Source organism: Pituophis catenifer, unplaced genomic scaffold (assembly GCF_029215685.1).
Source record: "Pituophis catenifer annectens isolate HBS135680 unplaced genomic scaffold, rPitCat1.0.hap2 SCAF_8, whole genome shotgun sequence".
NCBI classification, from domain to species: domain Eukaryota; kingdom Metazoa; phylum Chordata; class Lepidosauria; order Squamata; family Colubridae; genus Pituophis; species Pituophis catenifer.
The window spans coordinates 11,669,234-11,682,128 of record NW_027256888.1 but is presented as its reverse complement, the minus strand read 5'-3'; the positions used below and the strand labels follow the sequence as shown (position 1 = coordinate 11,682,128).

The following is a 12,895-nucleotide window of genomic DNA, read 5'->3' as shown; positions in this document are numbered from 1 at the left end:
CTCTTTTGTTCCAGCTCTTCTTTGTATTTTTTGGGCTGCTTTGTACAAGATTTAGATAGAATATTATAGATGCAGTTGAAACAGTGGCAATAGAAATTCTTTAAGCCCTAATGTGGAACTGAATTTAGTAATTTTTCCGTTTAATCACTTGTATATGGCTGGATGTGATTTTTTAGATTGGTGATGACACGTTAACCAGATAGAGAAAGAAAGGCAGAAGGTTAAATTCCATTTCATGCCAGGCATCAATTGACTATCTGTCTAATTAACCATTAAAAATTGTATGTTTTTCTTCCTTGAGTGCTACTAATTATGCTAATAGGATATTCTGAAATTAGCCAGGCAGCACACTTCTGAGAGTCAAGCAGAGAGACATATGTCATAAACCAGTGTCCCATATTAATATTCATAATATAAATATTATGCATATGTTTTGAATATTGAATTAAATTAGGAATTTAATTCAGTCTGAATTTAATTCGATTCACACTCTGCTAGAGAGAAGTTCCCTCAAGGACGAGTTCCAAAGCTAGGAAGACAAAACTTCTGGTCCCAGTGACTGACCCAGACTGGATCCTGTAAATTAGGAATTCATTGAGGGAAATTGTTTAAGCTCTTAATGTGTGTTGAATATCCGTCTAAAACAATCCAATTAAATACCAGTGATGCTTAACTTAATTTCATATATTACTAAGCGACATGAATGAAAAAGGATGTTTAGTTCCTAGTAAAATGTAGGATTATGTTATATGGTGGGATTTTTTTTTTTTTTGGTGTAATGTATATATTGACTATTGACAGGGAGTAAACAACATAACAATACAATTAGTACAGTATAAAATGCATAATAGCAACAATACAAATAAAATTAAAACCCGATAGTATGGGATCGATGGATGCTATAATTAAATTAAATTAAATATAACAACAGTGACGGCCATTTTGGCATCTGCGTTCATGTGATATGAGTAATGGTAGGAAGTACATTTCCAAATTTTTATTTATTTAATTTATTTTGAGACTAAAATATAGCAAGATATAAACTGGCAGATATATTTTTCAACAGTCAGTATGGCAAACAATCTTTAATAGATCATTTCTGAAAGAGAACTGCAATGTTGATCTTTCCCCCTGAATTAACTTTGAAAAATATTAACGTTGCACACAAAACAAACGGAGCTATGATTGCAACCATCATCTTGGCTTTTTTTTTTTTTTACAAATCCTCAAATACCGCTATGTGTGTTTTTTTGTTGTGCCCTACACACCATTCTGGACTAATGTTGGTTGCCATTCTCTTTTTGTAAGAAGAATGCTGGTTAGGCCCTTTAATGCCTGAGAGACATCTTTAATATTTCCCCCAAGCGATTCCCTGTATGTTTATTATTAGTGATTTCTTACTTTCGTAGGTTCTACTTACAAGACATTTGTTACATGTAGTATATCTAATGAGCTAGCGAACCTTTTCGGCACCGAGTGCCAAAAAGGAAGCACGTGTGCGCGCTCACTCGTCTGGACTGCAACCCGGAAGAGGAGCTTACCAGGATGCAATCACATGCCCGAAAATGAACTTCCGGGTTCTGGTGCACACATGCGTGCTGGCCAGCTACTCTTCCAGGTTTCTAGCACGCATGCTCGCGTGACGATCAGCTAGCCGGCGCACATGCTCATTCAGAAAATGGAAGACCAGCTCTTCCAATTTCCAGCACTGCTGCACGCAAGAAGGACAGCTAATTGTCACACGAGCATGCACGCCAGAAACCCGGAAGAGAAACGGGTGATGCCGCATGTGCCAGATGAAATGGCTCCTTGTGCCACTTTGCCGTAGGTTTGCCATCACGGATCTAGCAGATGGGTGGGTAGATCTTCAAATCTCTTTATTCTGTCCTTTCCTCCTTCCCAAACCATTCAGAAGGATGTGGGATGTAAAAAGAAGGGAAATTGAGATATCCATCCAGCTAGCAGATGAATGCAATATAATCCATCCGTCCCTCCCTTCCTTCCTTCTTCCTTCTATACGACTACCCATTTTAATCAAATAACTTGGAGCAACTTAGAACCCTTCTTTAAGGGAGATGGGCAGTTTGGAAACATGAAATACAAACAAATAGTTATAAGTGTACTTTCGTTCATTGGAAGAATAAAATAGTCTGTTTTGAACATTCTTTGTTTGTAGTAAATGTTATAATATGTACGAAATTTTGGGGGAGGGGGAAAGTAAGGATTATTTTTTTTAAAAAAAAAATCAAATTGTTCTCCTAGGAACTTCTGTGCAGTGAAGTGCGCGAAGGTCAGTGTTTCCTAGAATGTGACGCGGTATGCAAAGAAATGAAACGGAAAGCTTCTGAGGTAATTTGCCCTCTGCAGTTACAATATACTGTTGCTATTTTGAGTGATGAAAATGTGCACAGGATTACTAACCACGATTGTTGGGTAGGCCAATTAAACAGCAACTGCATGTTAATTTTAGTTCATTCGTATGTACTGTGAATAAAGTAGAGAGTCACCAAATGGGATTGAATCTGGCTGAAACTAAGGTGAGCCAAGGACAATGCAGAATTAGATGAAATATTGTAGGGGGTCTGCCTTGGTATATAATGTAACGTAATCCATATTCCATTGTCTTGCTCTTTCATGCTATGTGCCATCACACATTTTAGGTTGCAGTAATTTTAACACTTTCTTTATTCCTCTATTTTTTTCTATAATTTATGTTGGGGTGTTTCTTGAGCCTTTTTATAGAAGATGTTCATTTCCATTTAGTGGGAAATGCACTGCTCACTCTGACTTGCTATTCTGCACTGTCTGGTCTGTTATATTGATACGTAATAATTTACTGAGTGCATCTGTTGTCATTTCAAAACTCTTTGTCAGTTAGTTTATGCATGTGTTTGGCTGTGGTTTTTATCATTGTATAAATATACAATGATATACCGTGTTTCCCCGAAAATAAGACCCTGTCTTTTTTTTTTTTAATTTAATTTATATGCCGCCCTTCTCCGGAGACTCAGGGTGGCTTACAATGCGTTAAGCAATAGCCTTCATACTTTTGTATATTTATACAAAGTCAGCTTATTGCCCCCACAAACTGGGTCCTCAATTTACCTACCTTAGAAAGGATGGAAGGCTGAGTCAACCTTGAGCCTGGTGAGATTTGAACTTACAGTAATTGCAGACAGCTGGTGTTAATCACAATGCTATCAGTCTGCTGAGCCACCAGGCCCTTATATTTTTTTGGACTCCAAAATAAGCGCTTGGCCTTATTTTTGGGGAGGTCTTATTATTTTGGGATGCATGGAGGAAACCAGAGGAAATGGCAGGGATTGGCTGTGCATGCGTTTAAATATTTTCAGGGACGGCTTATTTTCAGTGCATGCGCACAAAAGCCCAATTGGGCTTATTATCAGGGGATGTCTTATTTTAGGAGAAACAGGGTATATATATATATATCATATACAATTGAGTGGGTTTCAAAATTTTTTACTACCGGTTCTGTGGGTGTAGCTTGGTGGGCGTGGCATGGTTTGGTGGGCGTGGCAGAGGAAGGATACTGTAAAATCTCCATTCCCGCCCCAATCCAGGGGAAGGTTACTACAAAATCTCCATTTCCTCCCGATCAGCTGGGACTTGGGAGGCAGAGAATAGATGGGGGTGGAGCCAGTCAGTATTTTTCCTACCAGTTCTCCGAACTACTCAAAATTTCCGTTACCGGTTCTCCAGAACTGGTCAGAACCCGCTGAAACCCACCTCTGGTATGTACCCATCCATTTTGTGAATGTAATTTCAGCTATAAGAGGGTTATACGGGGAGGAAGGAATATTAGGTGCATTCACCAACTTGAGTTATTTAAAAAATAATAAAAGCAGCGAATAAATAAATGAAATAAACCCTTTTCATTTAACAGCCAACATGTGACAAGCATATATCAGGCCTCTGTACCATTTCATTTTGAACGATTTGAGCTACTTTTAATGGGAAATAAAAGTTACGCTGAAAAAAACTCTAGTGTAAGAATAATGATATTAATAATATATGCCTCTGCATGTGGCGATCATAATTCTTGAGTGATTGAAAAATAACACATACCTGTTTTAAGATAATGAAAAATTCCATATAGTAACTACAATGTTTCTGGAAGGACCTTAAATCAGCTTGCTCTGCTCTGTGGAAATTTTACTGGGCAGCATATCAATAATAGGGTGAACTATAGCTAAGTTATAGCTTTCTTAATGGTTGTATTTAATGAATAGGGATTGCCAATGCAAATAAAAAGCATTTGCATTATGGTATTCCAACAAAGAAATAAAAAAAAAAAGGGCTGTGCGTTACAAAAATCTTGCTTTCTAAAGTCGAATGGACTAATTTGGAACAGATTTTAATTTATTCAATGAGGGCACGATGTTGCATTCCGAGTTTGTCACTTCTGAGCCCTGGCATGTTGCATGCCAGATGGCAGCGCAGCAAGGTGTGCCAAAAAAAGAGAAAGGAAATATGTCGTTATTGATGTAAAACACCCAATCTGGGAACAGAACAAATGGGAATCCTAAATACGGAAACAAATATATTTGCCCTCAAATCTGCTGTCCCTGTGATCAGAACTCTGCATATTGAGAGGGGTGGAGCGATCTGGAGGGCAGTTCCTTAGTTCTGCTATTTGTCCACATCAGGAATCTTAAGTCCATCATTCCTAGCAGTTGCACACAGAATCTGTCAACTATTTGGCTGCTTTATAAACTTGACTGACTCATTTTAGGAAAAGACCAGTGAATTAATTTCTTGCATCCCATCTGCTCCTGACAACGACCATTATTGCCTTGAGGGAAGAGACCTGACTCCTCCTTCCTCTTCCTCTTCCTCCTCACATGCATGACACACAATCTATTTGCACAGCAGTTGGTTTGAAATCTATAATGGATATTCCACATAGTAGAAATCATGTTTGAGGGAAGCATGATCACCCATCTCCTCCCACTTATGACTGTATGACTGTAACCTTGTTGCTGGTATCCTTACAATTTATATTGACTGTTTCCCAATATGATTTGATTGCTTATTTATTCCCTATGACTATCATTAAGTGTTGTACCTTATGATTCTTGACGAATGTATCTTTTCTTTTATGTACACTGAGAGCGTATGCACCAAAGACAAATTCCTTGTGTGTCCAATCACACTTGGCCAATAAAGAATCCTATCCTATCCTATCCTATCCTATCCTATCCTATCCTATCCTATCCTATCCTATCCTATCCTATCCTATCCTATCCTATCTTATCCTATCCTATCCTATTCTATCCTATATATTGGAGAAATTGGCATTTTAACAAAATCAGAACTTGAAGCAGAGATGAGCCGTTTTTTGGTGACTAAGAGCCACACTTCAGGTTTTAGGGACTCCAAGGGTCACATTGTGAAGGGGATGACTGGGACAGTCTGGGATCTTTGCACATATGTGGGTGAGGCTGGAATGTCTATGAACATTGTCAATCATCCAGGCCATGATTGTCCCAAAGGTGCTTTTTTCAAAAGACAACTGTACATCCTTGGTTTGTACAGGAGGCCCTCAGAACTTGTGGCTATCCAACTGGGTCTTCATCAGATCCACAAAATGATCCAGCGGGAGCTCTTCCATAACAGACAGAGAAGAGAAACAAACAGCATCGTTGTCATTCCATACATTGCAGGAATATCTGAAAAGCTCAGGAGGGAATAGAATAGAATAGAATAGAATAGAATAGAATAGAATAGAATAGAATAGAATAGAATAGAATAGAATAGAATAGAATAGAATTTTTTATTGGCCAAGTGTGATTGGACACACAAGGAATTTGTCTTGGTGCATATGCTCTCAGTGTACATAAAAGATACGTTCATCAAGAATCATAGGGTACAACACTTAATGATAGTCATAGGGTACAAATACAATCAATGCAACATAACTGCACACTTTAAAAGCTGGTGGCTCAGTGGCTAAGACTTGTCGATCAAAAGGTCAGCAGTTCAGCGGTTCGAATCCCTAGTGCTGCGTAACAGGATGAGCTCCCGTTACTTGTCCCAGCTTCTGCCAACCTAGCAGTTCGAAAGCACGTAAAAAATGCAAAGTAGAAAAATAGGGACCACTTTTGGTGGGGAGGTAACAGCGTTCCGTGTGTCTTTGGCCACATCATACCGGCCACATGACCACGGAGACGTCTTCAGACAGCGCTGGCTCTTCGGCTTTGAAACAGAGATGAGCACCGCCCAGAGTCGGGAACAACCAGCACATATGTGCGAGGGGAACCTTTTATCTTTATACATTAAGACAGAAGCTTATCCACCTCAAGGACAAAACACCCAGACACAAATAGAGTGAAGTGGGATATGCAGTGCGGTCTAGCAAGGCACGCGCAGTCCTGTACATTGGGGAAACAAAACAACCACTTCACACAGGAGAACAAAATAGGATTCAGCAGTCCATCTGCTTCTGAAAAACCAAGGGTCTTTTGAAGACAGTAAAGTTCATTTATTGTACGGAGAGGACCACTGTTTGAAAGAGGAGTTAAAGAGGCCATCTAGGCTAGAATTGTACAAATTCTCCCTAAAAAAGGGGGAAGAATACGCCACCACCTAACTTCTGTTTACAATGCAGTCCTATGAAGATTCCACACCTGTTTATACTCTGATTCAGGTAACTCTGTGGATACAGACAGAGCCTCCCCTCAGCCCTCAGTGGTCTCAAACTCTCAGAGAGCTAACTACCAGACGACTGCAAAGAATATAAACCCTTCCATTCCCCACCAGTCAGTTAAAACGGGAGAAGCTTCTTGGATGAGAAGCGAAACATTTTCAAAGAAAAACCAAGGAAGTCCAGTTGCCTTTTGAAAAGCGCCATTGGAAGGCGAGGCTAAAATATTTCTACGTTGCCTGAATGCAATGTAGGAATTTCTCTCCTCCTCCTCCCCCGCCCCCCCCCTTATGAAACCAAGTTTTGCCTTGGGCATTTGGGCAGGTGGGGTTTTTCCCACGCTACCTGGGAGGAGGTCAGACCTCTTGTGTTTGAAGCCGCTTCTGCTTCAGCAGGTAAACTGGACCAACCCAGCAAGGTTGGGCCATTTCCCAAGCTCCAGATATAGTCCTCAGAAGCTGAGTAGCTGATCTTCCGCTATTTGTGTAAAGCAGGAGTCAGCAACCTGCGGCTCTGGAGCCGCATGTGGCTCTTTCACCCCTCTGCTGCGGCTCCCTGTCCCTCAAAATATGCGTCACAACCGCCAATGTGCGACACCTGCCGGCATGCAATTTATTGAGCATTTCAACCAGTAGGCCAACCATGGATAAATCCAAGAAAAGAAAAGCTTCAGAAGAAAACAGAACGTTTAATTCAACTACATATGCTAGTTTTGTGGCCGCTCAAGAAATAGTCAGGCACGGGAAGGGTTTTGTGGCTCCCGGTGTTTTCTTTTCTGTGGGAAATGGGTCCAAATGGCTCTTTGAGTGTTTAAGGTTGCAGACCTCTGGTGTAAAGAGTATATGCTTACCGTGTTTTCCCGAAAATAAGACCCTGTCTTATATTTTTTTGAACCCTGAAATAAATAAATTATTTTGGGGGAAACAGAGTAGATCACATACAAAAAGACTTAAGCGAAGATGTCCCCGGATACCAGCACTCTTCAGCCCACCACTTTGAAGATGCCTGCGATGTCATGGAGCATCTAGAGCAGGCTTAGAACTTTTGTCACATTGGCATAATGCTGCTTTCCTAATTTGCCACCCCACCCAAGTATTTACATTATTTGAACTAATTTGTGCACTCTTGTCATTATATAAATGATATAAAGTGATCGCAAATAATGCAGTTTGCATGATAATATTGCTGTGGGTGATATATTCTCCAGTTGAATCAGAGGCGGGTTTCAGCAGGGTCTGACCTGTTGGGTTCTGGAGTTCTGGAGAACCGGTAGCGGGAATTTTGAGTAGTTTGGAGAACCGGTAATAAAAATTCTGACTGGCCCTGCCCCCATCTATTCTCTGCCTCCCAAGTCCCAGCTGATCGGGAGGAAATGGGGATTTTACAGTAACCTTCCCCGGGCGTGGAGTGGGAATGGAGATTTTATAGTATCTTTCCCCTGCCACGCCCACCAAGCCATGCCATGCCACGCCCACCAAGCCATGCCCACAGAACCGGTAGTAAAAAATTTTGAAACTCACCACTGAGTTGAATGGGCAATCAGGAATAGCATGCACTCTTCTCCCCCGCCCCGCCCCCCCCCCCCCCCGTTTTACAGTTAAATCAACATTTTACGGTCCTTAATGAAGTTGAGTAGCACGGCTCAGAAAGTTATCTGCCTATAGCAATAGCACTTAGACTTTTATACCGCTTCACGGTGCTTTACAGCCCTCTCTAAGCGGTTTGAAGAGTCAGCCTCTTGCCCCCAACAATCTGGGTCCTCATTTTACTCACCTCGGAAGGATGGAAGGCTGAGTCAAACATGAGCCGATCAGGATTGATCACTGCAGAAGTACTGGCAGTCGTCAGTCAGCAGAAGTAGCCTGCAACGCTGCATTCTAACCACTGCACCACTATGGCCTTAAACCGTATACCCGTGATGGCGAACCTATGGTACACTTGCCAGAGGTGACACACAGCGCCCTCTCCGTGAGCATGTGAGCTGTCGCCCCAGTTAAGCTCTGTTGCACATGCATGTGCGCCTCCCGCCAGCCAGCTGGTGTTTGGGATTCTGCCACGTATGTGCAGGGGATAGGGGGACGTGCGGGGGCATGCATGCACGGGTGGCCGCATGTGCAGAGGGCGCATGAGGGGGGCCGTGCATGCATGCATGGGCGGGGCATGTCCGGCACCGTGTGTGCATGTGCAGGGGTGGAGCGCATGCGCGGGGGCTGTGCACACATTGCACTTTGGGCACTCAATCTGGAAAAGGTGAGTCATACCTATATCTATACCTTAGAGAGCTGCTGAAAATACTGTCGTTTCCTAATGTCACGTCATATGAAAGTATGTTGTAGTAGTTAGATAATCTATTTGGAGCTATTTTCATAAAAAGCAACACAGTAGATTTTTATATTTTATTCCCACAGATTAAGGAAGCAGAGGCTAGAGCTGCCATCGAAGAGGAAAAACGAAGACAGCAGGTATGCACCCCAACTCTATTTCCATCACATAGGACAGGGGTCTGCAACCTTAAATACTCACGTACCTTAAATACGTGCGCAGATCCGGGATCCTCCGTATCTCTGGGGGGAGCTCGTTCCAGATGGTAGGTGCCCCCACAGAGAAGGCTCTCCCCCTGGGGGCCGCCAGTCGACACTGTTTGGCCGACGGCACCCTGAGAAGCCCCTCTCTATGGGAGCGTACTGGTCGGTGAGAGGCTATTGGTAGCAGAAGGCGGTCTCGTAAATACCCCGGTCCGATGCCATGGAGCACTCTAAAGGTGGTAACCAAAACCTTGACGCGCACCCGGAAGACCACCGGGAGCCAGTGCACGCCGCTCCCATAACCACCCGCGCGGCTGCATTCTGGACCAGCTGGAGCCTCCGGGTGCTCCTCAAGGGGAGCCCCATGTAGAGAGCATTGCAGTAGATTGTTCCATGTTATAAATAAGTTTCTCTATTTTATTGGGATCTCTATTTTGTTGCCCTTCTGATAACGTAGACTCTGACGCCAACGGTCAGAGGCGACCTTATCAGAAGGGATCCTGCGAAGAGATAATGCTAAACAAAGCACACTCAGGCTCCCTAATTTACTTAGCTGTTCTTGCTGGCAGGAAGAGGCAAATGGAACGATTGCATATTAGTTATTAAATGCCCACTGCACAATCACGATAAGCTGTAATTTAGAAGAATGTTGGCTTCTGTGGGCAATCTGACCAATGTGTTCAAATATGGTTTGATAATCACCTCTCAAAACTCCCGCATAACAATTGCTTTGGCAGTTTTCATTCTTCTAAATGTTCCTTCCCCTTTTTCATGACGAAGAGGATCTTCGTTTGTTGATAAGAGTGTGATTTATAATTGTGCCAAATGCCACTTGTATTGCATATGTGATCACGGAAAAAGAGCAGTACCCATATGTTGGGTTGGCTAAATATTATTGCATAATTGTATTTTTTAAATTGTAGTGCTTGCTTCGTCTGATAATATCCTTTCCTCTAGCATGTTCATTCTTCGCTGATTAAAATCTTCATGAACAACCTTTGATAATACAATTATCAGAAATTCTTTTTCCCTTATGATAGAATTTATTTAATGCAATCTATAGCAACCATAACACTTTGATATATAGTAAATTCATCGTTTCTCTTATTTCCTTCCCCTGCAAGTTGCTCATTGCAGCAATATTAAACATTCAATGTACATCTCATGAAAATATACCAGATGGTTCTTTAAGTATGGGCTACTGCTAAAGTCATAATGTCCTTCTTAATAAGGAGCTACTGCCTTAAGGGCCGTGGTGGTGCAGTGGTTACAATGCAGTATTGCAGGCTAATTCTGCCAATTGCCAGCAGTTCAGTTATCACTGGCTCAAGGTTGACTCAGCCTTTCCCCCCTTCCAACGTCCATAAACTGAGGACCCAGGTTGTTGGGGGCAATATGCTAACTCTGTAAACCACTTAGAGAGGACTATAAAACATTGTGAAGCGGTAGATAAGTCTAGACCAGTGATGGCTAACCTTTTTGCTGTCGCGTGCCAAAAGCGGGGGGTTGCACGTGGGCATGCCCACACCCACAATTCAATGCGCCCCGCCCCCCACGCATGTGTGCACGACCCCCCCGTGCTTTCCCCGCTTTTGGCACGTGATGGCACGGTGGGCCAGGTAGGCCCGTTTTTTCGCCCTCCCCAGGCTCCAGAGGCTTTCTTGGAGCCTGGGGAGGGTGAAAAAGGCCTTCCCCAGCCCCCCAGAGGCCCTCCAGAAGCTGGAAACAGCCCATTTCCCAACTTCCAGTGGGACTGGAAGGTCTGAAAATCAGCTGGCTGGCGTGCGCATGCGCGCTGGAGCTGAGCTAGGGCAACAGTCGCGTGCCCACAGATATGGCTCCGCGTGCACAGGTGGCACGCGTGCCATAGGTTCGCCATCACGTGTCTAGACTCTTAAGTGCTATTTAGAGTAGAAGCTTCTCCCCGAAGAAACGTTGAATGAGTTTGTTGCATGTACCTTCTCACATTAATGTCCATGAGCACACAAATGCATTTTTTAAAAATGAAGGCTGCAATTGCTAGAAGTTCCAGAAATCTGTTGCTTATTCAAAGACCTTGAAGAATATAAATACTCTTAGACTTTTTGTTTCACTCCAAGTGAGCTTCCACCAGTTACAGTATACGAGTAGGGTCAAAGTGTGCATGTATTACCATATGCTTGTAGTAGAAGAACTTTTTTCAGTCTGATGTTCTCAAAGTAGGTTGGACTATCCCATTTCTTTCCTTAATAATCATCACCAAGTCAGATGTTGGCATTATTCCATTTACACAGAACCATTATATCATACAGTATATTATTTTGAGAAATAAGCGGGGAAAAATTGGTAAGTTCTATTGTTAAATTTTTTTTTTATCATTTAATGTCATCTTTTTTCTCCCTCTCTCTCTTCTACAGGCAGAACTGGAGGCTTTTGAAAACAGGTTGAAAGGACGTCGGAAGAATAAGCGGAAAAAGGATGAGATCGAAGTTGAACAACCTTTATGGCAAAAGTATAAGAATATGATTCTGCTGCCAGTCGGTGGAATTATTGTCTTAATGGTTGCCTGGTTCCTAGCATACAATAATTGAAGTCTTAATTACTTCCGCATGCTTCTATGTAAAGAATTGGTAAAATGTGTTCTGTGTTCTATATTGAGTGGTCATTGGTGTTTTTCAGTAATTTCACTGTTGATTGATAGAACAAAACCTATTTCGGTTTTTACCTCAAAATCACTTCAAAATATTTTGTGATGATCGTACCATACTCAGTCCTAGGCAAATATGCCAAGTTCTTTATAAAAGGTTTGCATAAGATTAATCAGGTATTGCTTCTCTGACATTATTTTATTTCAGGTTAGCTGAGGGTAGCTAGTGCTTAGTTATTTTGAAGGATGTTCATAAGCATGATCTCTTGGTGATTTAAATATTACATGTTACACTCGGTTTAGTAGACTTGCACAGCCCTGCAAGTAGGTTTAGCTAGCTAGTATTTTACATTTAGTTAAATTAATAAAAGGTCCTCAAAGAAAAACCTGAAGCTGTATAGAAATTCTAATTATACTTTGTCAAAAGTTGTTTATTTTAAAAAAATCTACTTTAAGCATTCTGAGATCTTAAGATCCATTTTTGTTAATTATATAATCAAATAGCAGCTCTTTCTGTATTAGACAATTTCTACTGTGATTTCCACAATAGTCTATGTAAACGGCTTCTTCTTTAGATTTAGCTCTCTTCAGCTGAAAGACTTCCAAACCATAGTATTTAAGGCTAATATCTCTGCCCCACTGGAAAAACTGTTTTCATAATGAAAATGTACTTTAAATAAATTATTATATCTGTCTGTTTTGTGTATAAGTGGCACTCGTTTTATCAATATCTGCACGTCTACTCATAGAAAAGACTTACCTGATTCAGATATGTTAATATGTTAACGTATTAGCATATCTTAAAATTGTGCCTTCTAAGTGAACAATTAAAAGTTGTTTAAATGTTCAACCAACCTGATACATATTTACAATATATTAACATTAACACATTACTAGCCCATCTTCAAACCTTGTAGTATTTGGTTGTTCATCAAAATTCTATTAAACGTTTTACACAGAACATTAAAACTACACAATATAATAAAAAGTAAAAGAATTGAAGAAGAAAAAATGCAGAAAGAACTATAAAAATGTATAAAAGAAATAGAAGCTTCCAATATCCCTTTTCATTATTGCAGG

The 12,895-nt window shown here is 41.3% G+C and overlaps 1 protein-coding gene across 1 annotated transcript in view; it reads left to right on the top strand.

The window, feature by feature from the left end:
• The window catches only part of NFXL1 (nuclear transcription factor, X-box binding like 1), a 64,049-nt gene extending 51,597 nt beyond the window's left edge, over positions 1-12,452 (top strand). The window contains exons 20-22 of the mRNA XM_070948209.1: positions 2,263-2,349; positions 9,073-9,126; positions 11,586-12,452. Coding sequence (XP_070804310.1) covers positions 2,263-2,349; positions 9,073-9,126; positions 11,586-11,759 — 315 coding nt within the window. The 3' untranslated portion in view covers positions 11,760-12,452. The remainder of the gene's footprint in view (positions 1-2,262; positions 2,350-9,072; positions 9,127-11,585) is intronic.
• Positions 12,453-12,895: the final 443 nt, after the last annotated feature.